Source organism: Platalea leucorodia (genome assembly GCF_965183815.1).
Source record: "Platalea leucorodia genome assembly, chromosome: 7".
NCBI classification, from domain to species: domain Eukaryota; kingdom Metazoa; phylum Chordata; class Aves; order Pelecaniformes; family Threskiornithidae; genus Platalea; species Platalea leucorodia.
Genome location: NC_138829.1, coordinates 28,603,839 through 28,631,219, shown reverse-complemented (window position 1 = coordinate 28,631,219; position 27,381 = coordinate 28,603,839). Strand labels below are relative to the sequence as shown.

The following is a 27,381-nucleotide window of genomic DNA, read 5'->3' as shown; positions in this document are numbered from 1 at the left end:
ATAATTCTAGTTTTGAGGCAAATGAGTTTTTGACAATTGATTTAGCCTGGCTGTTGCTACAAAACTTCATAATAACAGAGCATATTGTAGAACCGGTAAAATAGGTCATAATTAAGTAAGAACTCTTATTATATTTATGTATAAACAACTTACTTGTATTCATAGTGGATTGTCTCCACAAATCTATTCTTGTCGCAGAGCCAAATAGAAATTTAATGTCATTGTTAGGTTTAGGTGAACATCACACTCTTGTATTCCCCTCTGTTTGGCCTTGAATAAAAATCAGAGCAACAATAATATAAATGGTATGAAAGTAGTCATGAACAGTAGCCCATCTGTACTGGACAGAATTCTACAAATCAATTAGATGGTCATAAAAAGCTAAACAGATGTGGATGAATCAACTGTGGAAATAAAATGGATTGAACTCTTACGTTTATTGTTCATGTATAACCCTTTTTAATAACCAAGATGGGTAAATTACACTAATTAACCTTTAAAAATTTAGATGATTTCTAAATAATAGCTTCAAACAATGCCTATTCTTTTCATTGTTACTTCTGAGTGTTTTGTCCATGACAGGCAGTTTCATTAGGAGATCTACAGAGGTAGTTGTTTAAATGTGCTTTTTCTTTTTTCTTATTTCTCTATCATTAGATTTTCTGCAGTACATACTCCCACCTCTGCCCCATCAGGTAGCCCTTGGAGTCAGAAGAAATCAAATCCATATACCCTAGGAAGCAATGACAAGAAAACTCAACTGCTGGAGACCACTTGAGCTGGGTCTCACCGCTCTTGGGTGGGATAGACTATCTGCCAGGACAGCAAACCCTATTCCTAACCATAAGAAAGTGTTATCTGGGCTAGAGCAGTGCTGGCAGCAAAGGCAATGTGTAGCCCAACGCTTTTGGACAGGTTGCCTGGATCCTCAGGAACCTGCAGGGCTGCAGATAGTTTTCATCCACTTTCTGCCATGCTTTGAGATAAAAGCAATAGTGAGAGGATTATACGGGTTCATGTTATAGCACAGCTGAAATCAAGGTAGAGAGATTCCTACAGCTACAGAAGCCTGAAGTACTCAGCAAGTCTTCAGCAGGAAGGGTTAGGAGAAACACTTGCTTTTATGGGGGAAGGGAAAAGGTATCTGTAAGGGAAACTTTCTGGACACTTTTTTTTCCTCTTCAAAGCCCCCTCCCTATGTCTCCATTCAGGAGAGGATGGTTCAGCATGTGTGACTGAAGAAAATGTTTTGTTCGTTCTCACTGGTGCAAATGATTTGTAAACTCATCGATCAAAAATATATTTTTATGCAGTATTTTGACTACTCCTTCAAATAATGTATCTTTGGCATTCTGGGGTTAAAATTTCTCAGTGGCATTGTAAGGTCTTAATTAAAACAAAAGAGATAACTTATGATGTATTTAAAAAAAAATAAAAATCCAGCACTGATCACAATACATTGGGTGGAATGGTGAATGGTTTGAGTTTCCTAAATTACTGATATTACCTGCTGATACGAGGGCTGTTCAAAAGGGCACTTCACTTTTGGGTTTATTTATTAAAATCCTGCACTCAACTGTAAGAAATTAGCCTCCTAGAGATGAATCGCTCCCTACTCAGGGGAGCTTGAAGCAAAGAAACCGATCATGCACACATTGCAGAACTGCACAGTAATACAAGCTCCAATGTTTTACTACATCTCTCATGCAAGGTGCTAAACAGCAATGTGAAGCATTCCTAAGGGATGCAAATGTTCTTGGCTTAAAAGTGATGCTCTTAGACATCTTCCTCAGATAATTAATGCCAAATTTACAGTGCTGTAGGATTTTTTTTCATCTTGTAACTGGAAGCCCTTAATAACTGAGGTGAAGTGTGAAGCGCAAGCTATTGGACTCTGGCAAAACCTTGAAGGATCTCTACATCGGCTCTCAGATAAGCGTAAATAAGAAGACAGAATGTCTCATTTTATCCGTGAAATTTTATGTATTGCAGCTGGGATACAAGTCTGTCTTGACTTCTTGCAGTGGAAGCCAAGCTATCCTTTCAATTCTTGGTTGGCTACAGAGATTTTAAGCATTTCCTTCAAGGCATGCATCTTGAAAACATCAGGATGGAAGAGATGCAGCTCAGCCAAGAGCCTTGGCAGCCTGGAAAGCTTTGCAATCTCTCTCCAGCAGGACATACCATGGTCATTCTCTCTTTTCCAGCCAGTTTACAGCAGAATAAGGTTGTTGGTGTTGATAACATGGAATAGCTGTACACTAGAACAATGGTAAACCTTCTCTGGGTAAGTTAATTAAGCAGTGCTATTTGCAGTGCTATTTGTAATTACATGCAATTTTAATATATAGAGATTGGACATTTGTGGGAAACGTTCACAGAATTTCATCTGAACCTTGTGGTGTACCACCCTGCAATGGGTTGCAGTTATGTTCAATGCAAGAGTTCCTCAACAGGGAAACCTTCTATACAAAATTACCATTGCGTAACCCAAATGCAGGTGGTTTTTGGCTATTAGAGAGTTAGGGTAGCCCTAAAAGAGAACCAGGTTTCATATACTCTTGTGTGACTCCAGGAACAAATCCCAGAATCCCGCTATGCCATTCTTGCATGACTGATGTCAATAGGATTTCCACTACTGACTGCGGTGGGGAAAAGTGGAGCTGGGACACCCGCTCAAACGTCCACAGGTTGAAGCTGAAATGGACTTTTAACAAACAGCACACTTGCTTGTAGGCCTAATTTAATGAAGAATCTGCTCCATGTTTATAATTTTTATTGCAGTGTGCTTGCCCATGGACTGAGATACCATCTTGCAGGAAAACCAGCAGCAATAGTTTTCTCAAATGGCTTGCAAATTGAAGAGCTCTGTCTGGACTGACAGCCAGGCAGAATGCCTGTTGCCGTACAACAGCTGTTGCCCTCGCTATGCTGCAGAAGGTGTTTCCCCAAAAGCGCTAGTATCCTTTCACAGGCAAACCTTTAACATTAATGGGGTTATGTATGCTGGAGGATGATGAACGGGATCACTAAAGTAACCTATAAAAATGCTTCTGTATAGTTTTATCTATTCAGTAAATTATTCTCTGGAGTGAGCGTGCACATCCAAACCACCCCTATCTCCAGTTCAGATTCAAGCCTGGCCTTTTTCGAGTGAGGAATGTTGCTGTAGTAGCAGCAGCCACAGCAGTGCTTCTCGTTACACTGGAATTTGCACTTGCCCAGCTGTGTTCTCTCCTCTCTCTCAGAGCATGATGGAGGACTGTTTTGTTCTACTCTTTCCCCCAAATTCAGCGAACATCAGCACGGTTCTGCTAGAGCTCTAATACCAAAGAGAGGCAGCCAGTAACGCTGGGCTAAACTTCTTCCATCTGAAATCTCTGCCTCAAGAGTCTTTATCTGAAGAACTGTGTCACTTCCTTGCAATGCTCAGGCCATTGTACCTCTCTGCAAAATAAATGCAGAGGCTTAGTCAAGCCTGGGATCATCAACTGGAAGAGCTGTTTCCTTCTAGTGCCTTAAGCCCTAGCTGATCATCACTGAGTGCTCTCAGTATTCATATGAGGTGGTTTGGTGTTTTGTTGTTAGAAAATCTACCTTATTGCAGTGAAAAGGGTCCTCTTGGAACACCAATCTCCTTTTGCGTCTTGCCGTTGTTCTAGGACTCTTCTTGCCTTAAGGCATTTTTATCTTCAAATGGCTTTAATACAGTTAATTCCCTTTCATGTGTTAAGGGCATGCTGTCATGTTACGTTGGGTTAGGTGAAGTGTTTCACACCAAGCTGCCTGTTGCAAAAGATTTTAGGTAACAGCACTAGGAACACGTAAGAGACATCAGACACGTGAGAGACATCAATGCTGGGAAATGGAGACAGCCTTTTTGGATGCCAGGAGCAGCCTGAGAGGAAAAGGAGGGAATGTATGACGGAATGTATGAGGGAAGGTGTCCTCAGTGCTATACTGTACCGCTAACTCTACCTGGAAGCGGAGAAGGAAAAGATGATGTTTAACAAAGAAATAAAGTCCTGTTCTTAAGAACACTTTGGTGTGTCCTTTTGGAAGAAAGGGAGGGGAGATCGGCCCAACATCAGTAAAAAGGTCTCGGTCAAGGTGCCAACAAGAGTAAATGCGTCCTCTGCTTTTGCTTCATTTGTGGTTACCTTTCAGACTTCTTCAGCTACTGCAGTCCCACCTGTCAGCACTGCGGTGTTTCAGGTGCAGAGGAAAAACAGCTTAATTGGTAGTTCTGGAAAATGGATGGTGTAAGAGGTCTGTTCTGCATCCCCTTTATTATGGGGGTGTGGTGCATTGGGTAGCCCATCTCTTTCTACAGAAACAGTCCTTACAGTGGAAGTTAGTTGTAGAAGATAAAGCCCAAGGAGACAAAAGGCAAGGAAGGATAAACTGGTAAGACCAGTAGCGCTGAATACTGGAACAACGTCCTGTTGCCCCATCCCTCTATGCATAAAATTCATATAGCAGAGGAAGGGAAACTTCCAAAACAGCTTGGCAGCCGTCTGAAAACTGCAACTACTTTTAATGTGCAACTTACAGCACTGGGTATCTTTCCAATGAATTTTTATAGGACATGCACATCAGCATTAAGTGTACAAGAAATTAAAACCTGAAACCAAAGAATGGCAAAGGTCTAATAATAAAGCAAGATGAATACCTTGACATTTTTCAAGTGTATCTGTAGCATTTATTTGATAAAGTATATAGGGCTAATAAATCACCATCCAGAGTACTTTTGCTGTCTCCTTAGCTATTGTCTTGTTACAATGCATCTTCATTATGCTTTCACCCTTAACTGCTATGTTGCTGCCATCTTGAGAAAGAGGAGAAGGAGAATCCCATGGCAAGAGATTGTTCAAGTAGCAGGCAATTCACTACAGAAAAAGCCACTTTGAAACTGCTAATGCTGTCTTTTTGTAACCAGCCTCCCTTGAGGAAATCAGCGGTGTTTGCATTTTATTCCGAAAACTGACCCCAGATGAGGACTGAAGGTTTTTTTTCCCTGTGTATATATATACACATATATACACTTGTTTTAATGTAAACTAACAACAAATAATTTAATATTAGACGAATCTTTCAGACCTAGGTATCTGCCACAGGCTAATATCTTCTAGGGCTTCACTCCAGAATTTTCCAGAGAAAACTGCATAGTGCAAATGCAGCAGACTTAGCCAGCATGTCCCACCAGTACTTGAATTACAATGCACATGAGGCTGCTGCTTTATAAAAGCTAAATCTCTGTTGTCATCCTTCCTGTCCCCAGTCGTAACAGTCACCTCCCACCACTCTTTCAAGTACTAATTTGAAACACTACTGTGTGAAGTGTGGTACTAGGCCCAATTGTATCCACATGGTACTCTTCTGAGCGATGGCTCTTGGAACACAGTACAAAAAAAAAAAAAAAGTAGTTTTGTAGACAGCAAGTAAAGCTTATCTACTTGAGGTAGAAGTTGCAGCTTGGGCTAATCTCTTCCTGGGTGGACACTAAGCATCTGAACAGGTAACTATCATACTGTCTTCTTTCGTGGAGCTAGGACCAGAGCTCAAGCAGCTTTTTCTGCTACCTCTGCTGGTTCACCTTCAGAGAAGCATTAGGTGCAGTTGCTACAACAAATGTTAGTCTAGATAAGAACATGGAATCACAGAAAATGCCTACTAGTCTTCAAAGTGCAAGACTGTGTCCAGTCAGTACTGTTCATAACACCTGTCAAGGACCGATACAGGGACATTAATGGTATGACTGCCATAAGCAGAGCAGTGAACATAAGACTCCCTCTGTAACCGCTACTTTTCTTCTAAACTGGAATAAAGACAGACACAGCAAAGAAACTAAAGAACTGGTATAAATAGAAAATAGTTTATTTAAAAAAAAAAAAAAACCAAACCAAACAAAATCGCATTACAGTGTGTGGCCAGAGGTCTGACTTTAATTTAAACTACGTACCCAGCATCCATGCTTCAGAAGTCATGTAAGCATGCATATGGAAGGAAGGGAATCTGGTGCCTGCTGGCATGCTCCTCAAAACCTCCCCTGGAGTGGTCTTTAGAATACATTAAGTTTGTTAGCAGGGTATGAAGTTTGAAATCCTACAGGGCACTGAGGAAGTGAAGAACAGTTGTGTCTATTTACACATATAGGATTTCCATAACCATCTTTCAAAAAGAAATGCAATTTGCTGCATTTCTAACAGCTGTGGAAACAGTGACAAATACGGAAAAAAATGCAAGTAAGCATGCATACTGCAAGTTTTTTTGTATTTTTTTTTTTTCCGAAGAGTTTACTTATGAGAAAGTATTTCATTTTATTTCACAAGTCTATGCAAACTACTTACAGGAAAAGTATTCAAGAGATAGCCCTTTTGAATACTCAATAATCAAGAATTAGATGTGAAATGTAGCTTTTGTATGGAGGTTAAGACTTTCCACATATGAACAATGCTGCAATCCTCCTTTATAACAGAAGGGAATGGATTATTAGAATGCTATTCCTAAAACATTCTTCATTTTAAAGTAACTATTTCATTAATAAGACTATTTTAAAATGAGTTCTTCTGAAAGCAAGCTTTCAAGATCATCCAAAAGGAGCTTATATGCATGCTTTGTTTTCATTTCTAAAGTCATCCCCAATGAACACTACTGAGGTCTATGGTTTAGGTATGTGTAAAGCGTGATGAGGATTCTGTAAAGATTTTTATTTTTTTATCGAAGAAGCCGCTCAGCCTCCTTGGACTTGCTTTCTTTTGTTTTCCTCAGTAATGCCTGTTTTATAGCATTGATCTTTTCATCAAGTTCAGCCAATGAATAGTTCTGCTAAAAGAACAAAATAAAAACCACAATCATTTACATCTTGTAATTGCCAGAGAAGTGGCCTAGCACTTGATACTTGAGGTCACTGCATATTGCACTAAATGATAGAAATACTTTTGCAGAATTGTCTGAATCTAGTCTATGGCTATTTAAACTTGAAAGAAAAAGAATGTAAACTTAGAAGAAACTGACAGTCCTAATCATGGATCAATATATCCATGCTACTTCCATTAGATGCTTGTTTAACCTGTTCATAAAAAAACAAAAATCCTTTGATGGTAGAACACTGGACGAGACTATATAGATCTTGTAGAACCTGGCTTTACAACTGAAGGGTTTTTTTCCTATTGCCCGACATCAATCTCCTCTAAGCCCACTTAACCTGACAACTTTTTTGATCTCTTCTTACACAAAGAACTGGTCATCATCCTTTTTATAAAAATATTTCACCCTGTGGAGGATTTTTTTCTCATGTACACACGCCTACTTCCTCAAGCTTCAGATGGCCACATCCCATTCTAAGCATTCTTCCCAGTCCATCTGTCTCCAAGTGTGATGGCTAGCAGCAGACAGTGTTCCAGCTATGGTCTCGCACTGATGAGAAATTCTCTCTTGTGGCCTAAGGTACACTGTTAATGCATTCCCTTATGTGATGGTGTTGTGAAAATAGCAAGTCTTACTGACTTAGGTTAATATCTATTATAATGTCACGTCTTTCTGCAACATTTTTGCTGAGCCAGCCATTTATATTTTTATTGTCTCTTCATAAACCAATAAGCGAATAAAAAAAAAAAACAACAAACAACAAAAACCACCAAACCACAAAACAAAACCAGAAGCCTAGGAGGCTGATCAGAATTCACAAATTGCTTGTTACCCCTATCTTAATTAACATCATTACAGATTTATTTTATTCTATCATCCTTCTAACTGGTGAAAACACTAACTAACCTACAGACTAAGTACAGACTCTTGGAAGACTCATTTCATTGTGACACCCACTAACTTTCTTTCTCCTTCCCACCCTTTCTTTACCAGCAATCTATCCAATACTGATGCAGCTATTTCTGAGAAGTTAGATACTTGCTTTGTAGAACTTCTGATTACTTTTCACTCAGAACATCCTAAACTTAAGGTAAACAAAAGTTAACAGCACTTACGTGGGGAGGTTGAACCTTTCTCCTCTTGCCAGAACAGCTCTAAAGAAAAGACATAATGAAAACAGACTTAATGTTGCACTGACAGAGGACCACAAATAATTCTGTAACAACATTGACAAGAGTTTTTAAAGTACAGAAAGAACAGTGACTGCCATTCCATGGATTAAAGAAATCTTTTTATAATTAAGTGTACTTTGGATCATGAGAAATACAACTGGAGAGCAGTCAGAAGCTGTTGAAGCTTCTCCATGCTTGGCAGCCAACAACTATCAACCTAACTGAAGCTTCCTTCAGACAAAACCAAGATCAATATCCAGCTTTTGAAACTGTCAACATTTTTCTCCCTAAAATTTTCCTGTATCCACACCAATATTTATGCAAAACTTTCGGGGAAAAAAAAAATGCTAATTACTGCACAACACTACTATTGCCACCATCACAAATTCTTCCCTGATCCTCATTCTAGAGAAGATCCTAAAGCACTTTCCATGGAAATTTCAGCTTATGAAAGTGTATGTTTTAACTTCTAGTTTCCAGTAACTTGAAGAAATAGCCTCACAAATAAAGGACTTTATTGGTCTCCAACACAAACGAAAAAAAAAAAAAAACAACCAAAAATTTATAATATCGCTATTGATTTTTAACTGCTGACTCTTCTTTGGGTGCTCTCAAGGGAGAAGATACAAATTAAAATATGATCAACAGTAAAAGAGGCATTCTTACTGTTACGTGGGGAACGAAGGAAAAGCAAGATAATAGACAAGAAATTTCTAGAGCCAAGCAGAGCCTGATGTAGTAACAACTAATGTTCTCTTTGTCCTAATCTTCTCTGGTGAATGAAGGATAAGGTTTACTATTCAGAAAGAGACAGAACTCTGCCTGAAAACTAGCAACAAAGAAATCTAAGTCATAGAATTACACAAAACAATTTTTAAAGGGTTTACTCTCTCATCGTATCAGAACAGTTATTTCACATAACTGATCTTTAATAATCAGAACATGTACAGAAGCCCAAAGGATTTCATCTGATTTAAGCCATTAATGATTTGTATCGAGATCAAAACTTTAGTCAATTTTCTTGTCATTAGAAACACTTCAGATTTTAAGGCAGGGGCAAGGGGGGAGAAATCCAACCTCTATAATACATTTCTTACAGATTAGTTAAGCTCAGGTGGCTGCAATTTTTTCCCCCAACAAATACTATTTTCTTTCAAATGAGAAATTAGGTAGAAATATGAACTTACATAGGTGGTCCACATGAAATTTAACCATTACACCAAGCCAGAGCTGTCTACCAAAAGTGTCTGCCCTCTAACTCCTTAGGTTTTTGCCTCTACATCAAAGATTTAAGCACAAGAGTCCCGAATGCATTTAGGTACGCTAAAAGAGAGAATTTCTTACTACAGATTGAAAATATTCAGGAGACAGTCCTTCCAGCTCAAGGATTTTATCTTCAAGCTTCTTAATTCTCTGATAAATGTCTCTTGGTACAGGACCACCTAAATACACCAGTACAAATACAAAGAAATCACGAAAAGCACTTGAATAACTTTTTAAACTAAAGATTTCAAGTTTTACAGGTGAATTCTTCAAGCCCACCTATCAACCAGTAGCTGAAATAAAATGAATGGATGGGATAATAAAAAGGAAGGGTAATTAACATAATTCAGGGTAAAACCTGGTCGATAAGCCAATGCAGTCAGTGAAGGCAATAGACAACTTTATGCAGGTCGTTGAAATATGCCTGACAAGGTCCCTAGAACAACTAATGATCACTCTTACAATACATTGGTCACACACCAAATGTTACCACTTCAAAACTGACAGCAGCATCAGGAGGGAGAAGATGGGATGGCAGACCACACACAAATTCAGCACTGAAATCTAAGATTGTTCTGAAGGAAACCTATCTCCACTGAGCATCAGAGGTTGGAGCACAGGTATGAGTTGCGCTTGACAAAGAACAGCATTTGCCTTGCCATAGATGGGAGAAGCAGGGGTGGAGAATGTGTGTGGAATGGAATAACAGAGCTTTGGAAAAAAAACAACCAACCAAACAAAAAACCCCAAAAAACTCAAACAAAAAAACCCAACAAAACCCACAAAACCAACAGCAACAAAAAACCCCACCTCAGCCCATTTGCTGTTTGCAGATATACTACAGCAGCTTGGGCTTGTTTCCCCATGTAAGAACAGAACTGATCAAAAGACCAGCCTTAGAAAGCATTTTATTTTTGCTACATAGTATTCTATAAACTGAAATCACTGTTTATCACAACTAATTACTGGCTATCCCAATTAAAATGACAGCCTGGTTCTGAACAGTAGAGACAACCAAGGCCTTAGCACGCTTTTACTTCTTCTCTTGCCACCCATGTCCATTTATTTCTAGGCCTGTTAGGTAAGACAATTCTATTCCATGAACTACTGAAATAAGCACTAATGGGTTTTTTTGCCAGTCATCTATTTCCTCACTTCAGACAGACAATTTTGCAGGTAGCTTCCCTCCTTCAGTTCTGCTCTCTACTCATCACTCAGCAGCTACTAATTAAATCGGCTAACCTCTCACTCTTCTTAATATTGCTGTCTCTTAATGTAAAGGGAAAAGAGCAGTACTAGCACTAGAAGAAGCTGTTCTGAAAAACAGCAGGTGAGTCAAGAACAACTCTTTCAGTCATCAGAAATAAAAACTGGCAAGCAGGTAGCTGAGGCAGGTTACCTGCTCAGATGAATACTTTTTGCACAGCTGCTGGGGTAAGTAACAAATGATCTTGAGACTTCCCCAGGAATGCTGATTTGGACAGGAGTTGAGCTGGAATTGCACACTTTCATGCTCTTCCCCTATACTGTAGTTTAGCTGACTTGTTCCTTCAAACAAAATTATGTCACCTGTTATAGGCACAACCTGGAAGCAAGGGCCCCTCCGTAACTACCCCCAATCGTTATCTCCGATATGCATAAACTCTAAAGCTACTACACATTGTAACCTTAATGCTGGCCAGCCACTTGCAAATTCTGTTTCCGTGCACAAAGCCCACCTTATTTTTGAGACAGCTATACTAGCTAAGCGTCAAGCTCTGTCTGCTGCCTCAACAGCATCTAGGAGTATTCTACTCTCCTTGCCGCCAGAGGACTTTGATCCAGTATGCATTCACAGGAATCTAGTAATCTAGTCAATGTTCACCATATTCTTAGAGAATGGATTGGCATCTATTCGGTATTGAGAAGACAGTCAATATTGAAAATGTCAGTGTGTGTCTGCAGTGTGATGTGCAGGACATTCACTGTATTAGGTGAGGATCTGGGCTTCTGCTCTGTTTTGAAAACATTCTTCAGGAAAAATACAGATTCCTCCTTGGTAAGTGTCTCATTGATTTATATTCTAGAAAACGGGGGCTGGGGTGAGAAAAACAACTACTTTAAAAAAGTCAGTAGCCTGGTGGCTATGGCATTTATTTTAGTGAAAGGTGTGGACTCACGTTTACATGGCTAAAGGGAAGGATTGACAATGAGCTTCCCACATTCTGGGAAATAAGCTTCTCACCTAACTGTATTTCAGGAATCATCCACCTTTAGGAAAAGGTTTCAGGCTCTCTTTTGGGTTCATCGTAACCCCAACCCACAAGGTGTCCACGAAGCAGGACTGAGTCCTCACCTCAGCTTTTCCTGTTCAGTGGGTCAAGGCAGAAGGACTCCACTGGCTATGGAGAACTCCGACCTCCAAATATTCCAGATTTTTTTAAGTCCCGTTCTGAAGTGCCTCTCTCTCATTTGCCACCACATGAAGTGTAGATTTACTAACTCAGCATCCTAATTTGGGCATAAATCTGGGTTCCATTTTGGGCAGAAGAACCTAAACATTAGATTGTAGTACTTGGGGTGACTAAACCCTTCAGTGGACCTAACCTCTCTTTTTACAGTCACAGTTTTTATAGACTTGCCCGGTTTTACTACAGTAATGACAACTGTAGTACAAACTGGCACACAGATGTCAAAATTAAAACATGATACAAACCTGTTTGTAACCGTAAGTGTGCTTCAATGTTTTGCAATCTCTCCTCAACAGCTTGGTTTCCACAATCATGAATGGGTACATTGGCTTTATGACTGGACCCATGTGCTCCTTCAGATCTAGTCTGAGGTCCATATGTATTTACTACCCTAGAAACTAGGTAAAGAGAACACAAATTTAACATATATGCACATGAAACACAAAGTACATCTAACTAAAACAATCAATATATTAAAATACGAAAACCTGTGTTAAATCCATTTCACACCAGTCTCTCATGTGAAGGGTCCCACACACATTAAGACCAAAGGTTTAATTAGAAGTATTTTCCTATTTTTGCATGAGTACCTAAACAAAACAAAAACCTAGGACTTTACATATACAAAGTACAAGAATTATTCATACATTCATGTAGACTGCAGTATCAAGAATTTGTTATCAGCTGCTGATAAATAGCAGAAAACCTGATATCTATGTCAGCAGTTGTACATGTGAGCTGTTGTGAATGCAAAGAGGAGGCCAGACCTAATATTACAGGAAGCATCACAAATACATGAAGATGAGGGGAGGTATAAAACTAGAAGGACCACTACGAATCTCAGCAAGGAAGTTCTCTTCTAAGTGTTGTTATTCAGCTAACAGCTTTAACGACCATTCAGCTGCTACTGGGTCTATCTTTTCCCCTTGCTGAACCAGGTCTTCATCAGAAGATTCTGGTCACTTCTCTTTAAATCACGGTCATTTCTCAAGTCCTTCCTGATGGGACTACTGCAGTGTACTGCAGACTTAAAGACTATGTCGGCAACTCCAGACACTGAAGCACATACCTTCTTACTCAGTACTTCAGGAAGGTCACATGTTACGTTCTTACTTCATTTTATGCTGGTTTTACTTCCAATTCCTTTCTAAGTGTTATTCATGTTTCAGCTATGAACTGTTCGGGGTTTAGTTACTTGAAATGCAAACTTTTCTTTTTTCCTATAATATGCTACTATCCAAGTTACAAACTAGCACTCAGTTTAAAAAAGTGACTACTAAAAGGGGTTCTCAGTGAACGATTCTGAACTAAAACTCACTTCCCCATCTCCCTCTTAGCTCACCAGACCTTTTAATGCTTATAACTATCATCATGCTTCACAGTATTATTCTGAATTCAGAATAATGAATTGGTTTCCAGAACCAATATCAAGTGGATAACTGAATACTACCACTCTCAAAAATGTAAGAAACAGTTACTTTCATTTTCATTTGGGGGATTTTGTTTGTTTGTTTTTAAACAGAGTTACTTGTGCACAGGTAGAGAGCGGTAGATGGACAAGCAATCTTTTATATATCACTTCTGTTGGACAATCATTTCTACGCTATTTACTCCTTTCCAAAAGGTAGTGCAGCGGTAACCTTGTTCCTCAGCTTGTCATTTCCCACAAATCTATGTCTCAGAACTTCCACTGTGTCCCAAAACTATTTGCTAATTCAGTATACTTACGCCGCCTAATGAAAAATAGAAGATAATTTTATTTAATCTCAATTCCTTAACTGGACTGCTGGTTTCACCTTAGAAGAAAAGCTAAGAATTGTTAAGCTTCTCTGTCCTGCTTTATCTTTTGCATCCTTCCTTTCAGGCAATTAAAACAGACTACTTTAGTGCATAACCATCAGCTTAATAAAGCAGTTATGGGATTGAAAACGTTGGAGAAGTAAGCATAGATATAGAAGTATTCACTAGAGTCAAAAATCAATATGTTAAGTTTGCATTTTTTGAGCATTCTATAGAAAGTTTTTAAGTCAAAAATTCATCAGTGCAGTTCTATCTGGACATTCTTAATAAATGGGCATTAAAATAGTTGCTTACCCTTTATATGGCTTTTAAATCCAGGATAGGGTGTGAAAATTGCATCTGTTCTGGCACAGCTGTTTTCTAAATAAATAATAATAATATAAAAAGTGAGGTCCTAATTATGTATTTATAATTTAAAATACTCTAACCATTATCAGCTTTGAGGTTTTTAACAAATCTAATTAAAATTTTTCATACAATAAAAACATCAGAAATACTTCATTCATTCTATAAACATTTGCTCATTAATAGTTTCACACACTTGCATAGACCTACTGGTTTTAATTTAATCACTTATATAAATGTATGCACACATGTATATAAAAGTTTATTGGATTAGGACCAAATTTCTTCCAATTTACATTTTATTTGGTTCTTACTTTTCACTGCATTTCCCTGTAACTTATTTCTTTCTTCCTGTACAGAAGTCTTCTCCCTGCTTAACACTGTTATTCTGGTTTTATGTCCTTTTTTGAAACTGTTCTCCTCCTATTTTTAGACTGGTCTAGTTTACTCATCAGCATTCTTTTCTCACCTTCCTGCATTTATTCTGATGCCTGTGACTTCTTTAATTTGTTTAACCATAAAAACCTACATTACAGACCATCTTAGTTTATTCTAATGTTTATATTTTAATCTCTGTTCACATACAGCAAAGCTTTACACATATTTTATGCCTGAACATACAAAAGAAGGTCTTATCATCACTTCTTCTGTACGTAATTAACAATTTTAGGAATCAGTATTTTACTATCTAGCATATTCTACTAGACTTCAGATGTCATTTTCATTCCAACTAATAATCAAGGAGTTAAACCCTCTTCCTATAAAGCTGATGGAACAATAAGCTTTGATCTCTAAAAGCGTAAGTACATCACAGAGACAATGCACATCTGGGCTCACAAGTACTTAGAAAGTGTCTCCGTACTACTTATGTATACAAAAGTGTCTTCACTTTTAAGACACATTTGGTTACACAGTTACTGATTGTGCTAATGGGATCCAGGCTACCAGATGGATTTAAGATTGTTTGGTTATAGATTTATAGATACAGCACATTGTGACAGTTGGTGCATTAGAAACACCAATAGCGTGAGTAATGTTGAAAGGAGAAAGTTATTCTAAGTAGCTAGTAATTCAAATCGATTGCAAAAAATACTACTTTGTAATTTAACTAGCATTAAATTAACTTCAATTTGAATACGCAATTCACAAGATATTTCTGAATTGCAGTTCTGTCGACTTTGGAAGGAACATCTAGCTAAAGCATTGGGAACAAGAGCTACAAAATCATCTGATTTAAAATCGCAGTTCTTAAAATGAACACAGTAATAGCTATAATGTTTCTGTATGGGATGCATTAAACATTGTCACCCAGTGACTACTTTCTTTTTTTGTCTATCTGACAACATCTGCAGTGCACATGCAAGTTCTTAACTTTAAAACAAAGTTACTCTTAAAATACAGTCCTGTTTTAAATATAGAATAGTGCTTTTGAAAAATAAAAAAAATAAAAAAACAACTTAAATTGCTATGAAGATTAAAGTCTGGCTAGCCAGTTACCTTGATTACAATCAATAACATTGCAAAATTCCCTGACATTATTTTCATTGATCTCAGCTTGTTTCCTCTCGATGAAGGCTGATATCCGCCTGTCAATCTGCAGGTAATAAACATGATGGCATATATCTATTTCATTCTTTAAATTTAAAATTCAGAAAGGTCTTTTTCTTTTTTTTTTTTAATCGAGGTAAATCACTTACTTCTGCTTTTCCAGCTTTTATTTGGACCACCTCTGGATCAAAATTAATATGAGCATCCTTCAGATCTCCCAAGTCATAACTTGCATACTTTTCTTCGATCTGACAGCTACCGTCATAAACATCTAAACTTGTTTCACAAGTTTGGCCTTCTGTTTTACCTGCCGGTTCAACGTGGCCTATATTTTCCTCTTTAATCAATGACTGAAGTTTTTCTAAAAGAGGCTGAACAAAGAAAAAAGTGTGTTAGGGTTAAAAAAAAAAAAAGGCCAAAAAATCCCCAAAACAATAAGCAAAAACCCAAGTACTATTACAATTTCTAAAACAGACCAACTGAACTAATTTTAGGAATTACAACGTCTGCCTCTGACAGAACACAGTAATAAAATAAAAAAAAAAAAAAAAAAAAAGAAAAAGAAAAACAAAAGCTATAGTTCCAAATACTGTGCACACCCTGATTCTGGCCTTTTTGACCTGTGCCTTTTAGAGGTTTGTATAGGAAAACTCCCAAATTTCTGCAAAAATCTGCCTGCTACTTGTCTGTTACTAGCTAAATCAAAGCTTCAATCGTTGGCACCAATGCCACTTAATTAACATGTCATTCAAATGCCTACTCAGAACAGTAAGGCTTAGTATTTTTCCTCCTTAACATGAAAGCCAATGCTTTCACACTGTAAAGCCTTTACTTTATCACCACAGCACTACATTCTCCACTTGAAACTGCAGTTGCCCAAGTGAATGAGAGAATACAGACGTGAAATATATAGGCGTTATCCTGAACACATGCTTTTCTTGACACGGTTGATTATCTACTTAGGTCATGAAATTAAATGAGAGAATGCACTGACATTTGTAGCAGCAAAAATAAATGCTTATTATTCTACTGCAATAACTCTTACACAAGACGTAATAACAAAACCTCAGTACATATATATGTCACACCCCCTTTTTTAATTTTTACCAGTTTCATCTAGTCTGAATTTCACTGCTTATTTTCCCTCTAGAAATTATTTTTATATTTTTTAAAGATAACATGATTTTTACCAGTCACATTTCCTGAAATGGAACCAAATTCCTACTTGCAGTGTTCTGACAGCTGGATGTAATTTTTACTTGCTTTTATCCTGCATATTTTCTCTTTTTGTTTATCACACCAAAGATTTGGTGGATGTCTGGAAAACATAAAGGGTCCTTCTTTTACCTACAGACAAGCAAATATAGGAACTTCCTTTTCCACCCTCTCAGTAATATGCACTTGAAATAATTCATTGACTAGCTGAAGCAAAAAACTGGTATTCAAATCCCCACCTTTTACAGATGAACTATCAAGGTCAAAACACTGTTCAGTTACCAGCTGACAAACTGCTCACCCTCCCTGCCATGTAACTAAATTACACGTACTTTTGGCAGGGTTGCAAAGTTTCAAATAGTTAAAAGAAATGACAGTAATGGTGACTGGCTACTTGGCAAGATGAGACATTAATGTCAAAGAAATTACTCTTTTAAAAAAAAAAAAAATACACGCTGAAAATATATTTAATTGCAGTAAGACACTCCAGGATGTGTCATGCTGGGATAATGCCACTTCTTGAACCACTGAAAGCACTCCATGAGCCTCAAAACTCACCCAACGCATGGAATCATTATCATAGCATGACACACACCTGCCGTGTCTTATTGCTTAATTATAACCCACCATAGATGGAAATGTATCACATTTACAATGCAAGTCTAGAAATCAATGAGGCTGCATTTATTCAGCCTGCTCACCTACAGTGGCTATTCCCACCACTAATCTGAGAAATCCATAAGTGTCAGTACCTATAGAAGCATAGTGGAATCCCAAGCATATAATACTTTTGCATTCTTTTTTGTCAGACATAGCAATACAAGATCAAAACAACTGGAATTTTACAGTTTAGAGAATGTAACTACATTCAGTTGTTCATCACTTTTGTCAAGTCCAATGTGTCCAATGAAATATTTACCTGCAAACATAAAATATGCTGCTGAAGTGCACTAAAGAGCAATGTTGGCTGAAGTGCTGATGTGCTTTGAAGCTTGCTCCAATCGATGACAACTTTCACGACATCATCTCCAAGGTTAAGCTTCAAGAGGGCAAAACAAACACAACAAAAAATTATGTTATGTTGTATTAACATCACAAAAGTATACAAGACTTCTACAATACAACAATTATGCTCAATCTCATACAAACCCCATTTTTATTTGAGGACACTGGAGAGGTTTGATATTAATTATAATTCAAGTAGCTGTCATTTTCAAAGTAAGCTAGTATTTGTAGAGTATATTCAAAAATTAAAAATTCCTTACTACGTCATCACACTTTCATTGTATTAATTTGATCTTTAACTTTAGTCAATTCTCAATTCAATTAACTATCATACTAGACCATACTGTTCATGCTAATCGCTCAAAACTTTTCTTTTAGCAGATGATAGAACCACAAGTAGGAAGAAACATGCACCCAGGATGGCAGTCTCTTGTAAGTTCACGTATTTTATTCTGAGATTTGCAAGGCTATGTATACCTACATGACCAAGGTTTTGATACTGTACCATACCACATTCTTGAAATTTTTACTTGCTGCTAACCCAAAGGAGGCTTCATATTAAAAATAAGTGTTTAAAAAAATAAATCTTTAAAAAATCTCAAGGTTAAACAAACTCTAGACTACACGGCACCACTATCAAACCCATTTCCAAATCACACTATTTCTCTTTATATGCATTCAGATTGAAATAACAATTGCCATAGTCTATTCTCTTTGCCAAGGAATTGCAATATTTAACTCCCAAAGCAATAAAGAGAAACGCATATAGTGAATCTGAAGTTTTATTTAAAGGAACTATGTATCTCCTATAAGCTAAAAATAAACTTTCACTTTCTAATACAAAGCTGAATGTTAATAATCACTAGTGAACAACACACTTTCACACTCAGCTTTGCCATTTTTGTTACACTAAAACTCTTCTCAAGATCTTGAGGTAATGAACACTTTCATTTCCCAAAGCCAAGTAGGTTGTTCTCCAACCAAACAACCCATAAGTGATCCCCCAAATTCTAAATACAGATAAAGCTCCTGTTTAAAATCAAGAGAACCTACAGGTACTCTGTTTGAGACACAGAATTCCCAAGTCATATGCATATTTGTATGTCTGCATCTCACTCCTTCCATTTAAAAAAAAAAAAACAAAAACAAAACAACAAAACAGGGGAAAAAAAGAAAGAGAGACCTCAGGCAGATGACAAAACTTATGATCTAAAGATATCTAACTTCTAACAGCATCAAGTGTTATGGACAAGAACACAGAATGCATATGCACTTGTTCCCTGAATCCGCCACACAGTGTATGAGGAAACAATGAGAACTAAACACAAGAATGCCTCCATCACTCTGAAGGCAAAGCAGCGGATACTAAGTTGGTTTAGGTTAGTTTTAAACCCCAGCACTATCACTATTTTTTATGTAAAGAACTATAAGCCTGAGCCTTCCTTCTTTAGTCAAAGAAGAGCCTTGTTAAATCCAGTGTTAGATTCCAAATTACATAGCAAAGGAGATGGTCTGAGTAGATATATAATGTATTTTTGATAATTTTCACACAAATGGTTATTCCTGTTTAGTACTTAAACTACATAGGATGTAAGAAAAGTAATGTTTTAGGAAATACTAGTTTTGAACACCTTACAAGATCAAGAATGTATGTAGAGTTTAGTAAGAATAAAACTTTACTTTAAGAATTAAGCCACTGTGCACATGTGATCATCTGAAGCACATATTACTTCCCAAAGAGTAACATCTGCTATACACTACGTTGCAGTCCACTGACAGGGTAAAAAAGGCATAGATGTAAGTCACCGTAATGAAACAAAATAGGAGCCCTGCTGCAATTTCCTCATAAGCCTCCTTTTTCAAAAAGGATCAGCTGGTGTGTGCTTTCATATCATAGTGTGTGACTCCTGTCCAGCTGGTTCAATGCACAAAAACAATAGACCTTCTGACTTAGAATAATTTAGAGGCCAGTGACATTTTAAACTCACGGACACTGTCTTTACATATAAGTAAAGAATAAACCCCTCCTGCATCCAAACATGTTTCTAGTGCAGCAGAATTCATTTTCTCAGTGTTTCACATCCTTCTACCTATAAGAACTGTGACAGGCAGGTTTATAAATTCTGTGATTTGGTAACTTCAAAGCCTTTGTATATTTACAAGTCCACAGCCCATTCTGTAGCAATTTACAAGATCATAAGTCATTTCAGCCCTTTGAAATTGTTTTATGAAAGACACTGACTGTCACTTGGGGTTTAAAGAACTTTTAAAACCAATATGACTGATCACGAAGAGTTGTTATCCCCAGATGTCCTCCTAGTCACTGTGCTGCAAATGACTGCTCCAGTAAAAAAATTCCTGTGCCAGAAATATTTCTGTTTACAGTCCAACCTGCTAGCATAAATCCAACTTAAACTACTATGACAGATCACAAACTGTGACAGCTAACGATCTGGCACGTGTTCATTCATCTCTATAAAAGCGAAATGGGGAATCAGTAGTTTCAGTCAAAAATGCAAGATGGACTGCTAGAGTCAGTAAGCTGGTAAAACACCACAGTTAAATCTTCCAGAACTCAAATGCTGGCAGACAAGAGTGTAACTTAACAACTGGAAACAATCACGACTGAGCAATTAAAAGGGACTTCTCAGCTAAGATGGAGCAACCAGACCCCTACTCATAGTTCAGTGCAGTGCACAGTAAAATGGGCTTGTTGTCATGGAAAGAATACCCCCCAAACACCAATGAAGACAATTTTACTCTGCACCATAACTACTGTAACTCTGCTGAGGGGATCTAGCACCTCTAAACCGGTCTCTTGCAATTGTCTGTGCACACCCAAATATTGTTAAAAATCACTAAGCTCTCTCCAGTGACATGCTAGACAGAGAGCAAACTTTGGAGAAAAAGTAAGCTACTGAAGAAGAGAGAAAAACTAGAGTGTTTAATGTAGTTTTGAAAACAATTAAACTTGTGATGAGTACCCTAGTTAAGAGTTTAGAAAACTTTTCCTTTATTCTTCTTTGTGTTTTTCATAAATACAAGAGTTCAACTTTTCACTCATGTTAACATTGTGAGAACAACAGTATGAAAGACAGTATCACATCTGGATAAAATGACAGTCACTAGTTCCTCATTGATTACATTTAGAATTTTCACCAGGAAGAATTATGGGCTATTTCATCCTCAATATATAGATATTTTTCCTGTCTCAGTAATCCTATGAATCGGCAGTGTATGATCATCAAGTTGTTTAGCACTGCACTCCTGTTCAAAAGCTAGGGTAGTTTTTAATCACTTTAGAGATAGGAAAACTGAGACTCTCACTAGTCAGTGCCTGAATTTTCAGGCCCTTAATTTTAGATGACTTTTGTTTGAAAATGGAGACAATTACGAGCAGACTTTGAGGTGAGAAGCAAATATAATACATAACTCTATTGAGATGAGAGGCAAAATGCTCTAAAAAATAATTTCAGATCAGTCAGCAGCTACTACTAAACTGCCTCTGTATCTAACAGAGTTCATTTCTGAGTATTTTTGTAACATAAACATATATTAAGTTATATTATCTCCTGCAGATATCCTTCATCATCTGGCCCCAAACCTTCAAACTGCTGTCTAATTTCAGAAGCAAGAGTGTGCTTCTACTGCCTTCACAGGACTACATATATGCTTCCACAGTGGAAAAGGAATTAATCTGTAAGTTATTTACGGCAATAATTAAGTTGTTATTAAAATCTTCTCCTGATAAGGGCCTCCCACCACTACCATAACATCTGTTAAATAATTCATAGCCATTACTAAACCTAAAGTAGGTGTTTCAACTTAAGTACCACAGAGCAAAGCTGCTTTAAAAATTCTGAGCCACTGAAATGCATTGTGTGTTTCATAGTATATTATTACCAAGGCAAGGCTAACTTCAAGCCTCTGATCATTTATTTTGATTTAATGTACAGTAATCTTTTAGTAGCTTTTCAATTCAGAATCATTAATCGTTAAGACACAGCAATTAGACAGACTGCAGTTTCTCCTGGGAGAGATCATCCGTCAAACTACAAAGTGACATGAGACGTCCCGTCACTAAGAGGCAAAGGCACGGCCACGACCATGGGATGCAGCCGCAGCAGCCGCAGCAGCAGGCCACGCACCCGGGGCTGCCCGGGCCAGGAGGGATGCGGTCGGCGCCGCCAGCCCAGCCCTGACCGGAGCTCCCCCGCTCCCGCGGGGCCGCTCCCTTCTTTGTGGCAGGCTTCTTTTCTCTCCGGCGCCGTACTCTATCTCTGGAGCCCAGAAGGGCCCCGCAGGCCGGGGAGAAGCAGGAGCACGCCCTGCCCGGGCCCCGAGGCGAGGCGAAGCGAGGCGGACGCGGTGCGGAGCCCGCGGCGCCCGGGCCAGCCCTGCCCCGGGCCTCCCCTTCCGCCCGCCCCGCACTCACCTGCCCCGCCAGCCCGGCGAGGGAGCGCAGGGCGCTGCTCGCCACCTCCGAGGCCGCAGGGTCGGCGCCGATCTCCGGAGCGCGGCCGCCGGGCTGGAGCGGGCTGGGCGCCGCCGCCATGACACCGGGCCGAGCCGCGGCCGCCAGCGACGTCCACGCCGTCGCTCCGCGATGACGAACCCCTCGGGTGGCCGTGCCCGCCCGCCCCGCCTCCGCGAGCTGATGGACAGCAGCGGCAGCCAATCGCGGGCTGCGCTCTCGAGGCCGGCGCTGGGCCGGTCCCGTCACGGGCAGCGCCGGGGAGGAGGGGGCTCCCCCGGGGCTCCGCAGCCCCGCCGCCCGCCCCGGCTGCGGCCTGCTCGGCCCCAACGCGTAGGAGCGGCGGCTCGGGGCAGCTTCTCGGCTGCGGCAGCAGGGCCCGGGGTGGGGAGGCAGCCTGAGGCCTGGCTGCCCTGGCCAGGCTCTGCCCGTCCTCCTCTGGCCCCCGGGTTTCCGTGCTGTGGCGTGTGCAGGACCCTCTCCCGCACTACCTGTCTCTCCGGCGTGGCGAGCAGCCCTGTTTCCCAAGCCAGAGGAAACATCTTTGCTTTTGCTCCTTTCTCAGGCCTCTCTGGGACCCTGAAGCTTTTCTCAGCTCAGGGCCATTGCAGCTATCGGGTAACAGTCCACCTCGGTGGTCACGGAGTCACAGTGCGCAGGCCCAGGGGTGTAGGCCTGCCTCTGCGTGCTCTTTTGGTACCGCCAGGCTCTGAGCCCCGGCCTGCAGCAGCTCCCGTGGGGCGTCCATCCCTGCGAGGTCACCGTGCCCCCTCGGCTTGTGCATTGCCTCCCGGCTGCTTCCTGACCTTCAGCAGCCTCCGTGGCGCTGGCGGCACGGGCACCTGGCAGGCAGCGTACAGGAGTGCCTCTGCTGAGTGCTCGCTCATGGGGGGAAGGAAAACGTGTCTTAGTAGTTAAGTCTATCAGCTTGCTGGACTTGTTTCAGCTGTGCTTTTCTGGTTATACCTTCACTTTTTTACGTTCATATGTGCTTCTCTTGAAAGCCTTGACTCTTCCGGCAAGGTTGTTTTTTAATCAGACCACAGGGAGCAAGTTTGTCAGAGTACTCTGATTACAGGGCTTGCAAGACTCTGTTCCCTCTAAGACAGTCTACTTGATTCCTTTGCTAGGACAGTAGGAATGCTGGCAAAGATTTTCTACCTGATGTTTCCTTCTGTACCCTAATTTTGATCCTTTGACCTTCATACCTCTTCCTGTTCCCTCTCCCCCCCCCCCCCCCCTATTTTTTATTCCATTGGGAAATGGTGAGTGCTGTTGTATATAAAAATGGTAAAGCAGTCTTAAATAAAAATGTTAGAAAAGCAGATTAATTTATTTGACTGATATTTTGGGGGGTATTTTAAAGGCATTCCTCTGTAAAGTATCTAGATAAAACTTAACTTAATTTAGTGAAAATAAATTCCACTAAACTGAAGACAGTATTCTGTGTCTCCATTCAGCAACCAACTTAAATATTTGAGAAGGCTGAAGTAGAGAAAGTCCTACTCAGTTCCAGAGGAAAATTGGTTCCAAAAAGGACTTCAGTGCTAATGATTACAAATGTATTTCATGGAGAGCTGTGTTTTGGAAGAATATCGTATCTAAGGTGAGCTAGATGGCACTTGGCTGGATTCAGAAGATGAGAACCACCCCTTGGATTCAGAAATGCTTACCGCAAAACATGTTCCTGATTTGGAAGCTCTGAAATGTAGAGAAAGTTACTTAATTCCTGCAAACATACTGTTTTTGTCGAATGACAGCATCTTGAACACATACACAGAACATGGTAGTCAGTTGTGAATGGTAAGAAAGATTGTGGAATTTTATTTTGCAGTTCTGGCCAACGATGCTAATTCTAGCTGATGGTCAAGGACTCGCTGCTTCAGCCTGCTCTGCCTCTTGCAGTTCTATCTCTGGACAGGCAGCTGAAGCAACTCTGCAAAACATAATAATCTCATTTGTATCAAACCATGAAGCTTTCAAGAATAAAGGAGAATACCGTCTCCCTTCCCCCACCGGCGCTATAACACTGAATAAACATGGAAGTAATTTGCTGGCCAGAATAGAATATGGAGCACAGATGTAACATCCTGGCATTGATTGTTGCTTCTCAGCGTCAGAGGAGGCAATTTGCTCTGACTGAATCTCCAACAACCTGCAAAGATAGATCGAGTCCAGACATTTGAATGAAGTTTTTAATTCAGGTGATGAATGCTCAGCTACCTGATAAATTCCACTTCTGAAAAATGCAGCCTTCCTGGAATGATGGAGCAGGTATACGCCTACTTCAGCAATGGCTAGATGTACCTTTATTAGTTGAGAGACCTGAGACCTTTCCTTTGGTTTTGGGCATGTTATCTCTACCTCTAGCAAGAGGTTGTTTTGGGGTACAAAACATTTCAAATGAAAAATAAAGAGATAAGCACATAAAGGTCAGAAAGATACTGGAGGTTACGCTGTCATATACATGGAATTATAAGGGACAATGAATGAATGCAGAAGATATCAGGAGAGGGTGGCTGTGATGTACCATTATTTATTCAGTGATCATGATAAGAAAAGTAGGCAAAAGACCATGAAGTACCCTGTAGAGTTATTGATATCCACCCATTATTTACTAAGAATAGACTGGATCTTGGTCTTCTTCCTGATGATGGCAAATGTCTTCTCTTAGAGAAACAATCATGATTCCTATTGGTAAAGAGGGCACAGATTTTCTTCCTACTTTTCACTATCTCAGAAGGCCTTGATCCGTGTTGCAGCTGCTATATCTGAATAAATTTGGTATCATCTGAAATTTCACAGATTAAATTATGTAATGCATTATGCAAGCATGAACAGACCAGAAATAATCCAAAGTGATTTAAGAGATTAGAAAAATGAGACCATGTGCAAAAATAAGCAAAAAATGTGTGCAAATACAGCTAAGACAAACTATATGTTAAACATTCATATCTAATGGGAGAGACAGACCAGAGCAGAGTGGTTCCAAAAGATGATTATATGCTCACTGCATGTAGTGCAGGGTACAAATGAATACACTTGCAATCGCCTCTGGCAGTAAAGCAGGCCACAGTAAATCCAGGCCTCCCTTAAAGACAGAGGAAATTACATGGCATGCTCACTAAAGCTGGTGAAACAATGAAATATTGGAAGCTCTCATTGCTGGAAAGATACTGGTAATTTGGAGGGAATTTGTAGAAAACTGGCAAGAAGTGGATTGCCGGAGATAGAGACGCTAGTTTAGAAAGAGGGATCAGAAGATTTAAATATGTGTAACTTGGCAGTAGTGGCCGTTTTCAGATATTTTCATGAAGTGACTACCAAGGGAGGGAATAATCTGGAACTGCTTTCAACATTCAGGGATAGAGTTATCATGATGATGAGATTAAATCCGCTGCACGTTTTTTTCCTGAAATGGATCTCTGAGGTGTAAAAAAGCCTCTCCCACCAAAAGCACCTTGAAAAATATAACCACAAAATCAAAAAGTTCTTTGATAGCAAATATAGTTGTTTGAGTGAAAATTATTTTGAAATAAAAAAGATTATCTGTTGGTTTTGGACTATTGCTCCTGTTTATTTTATTATCATTTTATTAAAATGATAAAGATAGCCACCTCTTTGCAACTCTAGGTGCCTTTAAGCACTTTAAAATCACAGTAAACTTTAATAAATTGACACAACTTGTGTTTGCTGGTCACCGCTGTGATTATTACTAGCACTATTTCTTCTGCTGAATGTTACATTAACATAACTTCTGAACGTGCACTTTAATTTTGTCTCTAACTAACACCCAGAGAAAGGTGGGTGCTTTGCAGAATGTACCAGTGGTTGAGGTTTGTTGTGCTAAAAAGTGAAGTGCTGAGCTAAGGAGCCTGTGTAATGTATAAGCAGATTTTTCTCCTGAATTGAAAAGCTCGTGCTGTGTACTTCTGCTTATGTCAGCTGTAGCACATGGAAAGGCAAAAGAGACAACACTTCAGAAAAAAAATTAAACCGAAATCATTTGGAACTTCAACCGTAAAAACAATACCCTGAATTCTGCCCAGAGCCCCAGGCAAGTGGCACAGCTTGGCACTGACTGCTGTAAATGCAGTTTTCCTTAATATTCAGGGTATCAGTGCTGCTCTAAATTATCTCAGATTATAAACAGAAAACGGATAGTATCCTAACCATTGGATTAAAATAGAATAAGACATAACAAAGTCCCCTCCAGAATAAAAGTTTTTATTTGTTTTTCCAAGCATTAATTTCAGAAGAACAGCACTTCACTTCTGTTGCTACCTGGGTACCCAGGAAAAGGCATCGCTCCAACCAAGGTCCTGGTTCAACAAGATGCTTAAGATGGTGCCTAATTTTAAGCACAACCCCAGCTGAAAAAACTCAGCCTGCTTCCCTAAAATGTAGCCATGTGCTTATTGACTTCATCAAATAAAGGCTTTAAATTGCAAATCTAATTATCCGATAGGAGCAGCATTCCTTCAAAGCAAATGTCTTTGCTGACCTTTTGGTGTTTCTCTCTCTACCAAAATTTGAAAAGCCCCATTCAGGCAGAATTGGAATGGGATATGTGTGAAGTGTCCTGTGGAAAATACAGCTGTGATGTATTTGCATTTAAGGGGAAAAACCCAATATATTAATATCTTGCAGTAATTTTATCATTCCTAACAAAATGCAAAATCTTCATGAGGCTGTTACCCACTTTCTGTTTAGTGCCCTTACCCTGACATGCACATAGACCCATGGCCCTTCCTGTCTGAATCCTGCAATTTTTTACCCTTAGGATTTTCTAATACTGCTCTGTGCTTTGCTGTACTTTGGTCATTATTGTTCATGTCTTTGTTTAGCAATTTTACACAATATTTAAGTTTTATCTTCCTGCCTGCCCTCTCTTTCTTGCTGCCATCTGCAAATACGATTAGCATCCACTGCACAAAATTCTTCAGTTCAGTTACATAATTTGGGATCAAGAACTGACCTCTGCAAGGCCCAGCTCAACAGCTCTTCTTAGAAGTCAGTGAACTATTATTATAATTATTCTGTGTTCACAAATTTTAGACTTCTATAGTTTGATTATAAACCTTTCTATAATTTCCTTTTGAGACTATCATCACATGCAAATGTACAAGGTGTCTTGCAGAGTAGATGTCTGTGCTCACAGTGTTTCCCTTGTCTGTAAACTGCCAATAAATTGACACAAGCATTGTGAAATTAAGCACTCATACCTGAAGATAGTCTA

General features: G+C 39.3%; 1 protein-coding gene across 6 annotated transcripts; it reads right to left on the bottom strand.

Moving 5' to 3' along the window:
• Positions 1-5,903: 5,903 nt before the first annotated feature.
• Positions 5,904-22,255, bottom strand: MBIP (MAP3K12 binding inhibitory protein 1). 6 transcript variants are annotated; one of them, XM_082318021.1, is made up of 9 exons: positions 22,104-22,255; positions 17,583-17,702; positions 15,598-15,819; positions 15,398-15,494; positions 13,850-13,915; positions 12,001-12,153; positions 9,387-9,484; positions 7,986-8,024; positions 5,904-6,828 (listed from the first exon to the last, which is right to left on the bottom strand). In XM_082318021.1, the coding sequence occupies exons 1-9, from the start codon at positions 22,221-22,223 to the stop codon at positions 6,718-6,720; spliced, it is 1,026 nt and encodes a 341-aa protein (XP_082174147.1). In that variant the 5' UTR covers positions 22,224-22,255; the 3' UTR covers positions 5,904-6,717. The 6 variants fall into 6 exon arrangements, with proteins under 6 accessions (XP_082174147.1, XP_082174148.1, XP_082174150.1 ...); XM_082318022.1 differs by having other exon boundaries at positions 5,904-6,825; XM_082318024.1 differs by lacking the exon at positions 9,387-9,484.
• Between the last annotated feature and the right edge of the window lie 5,126 nt (positions 22,256-27,381).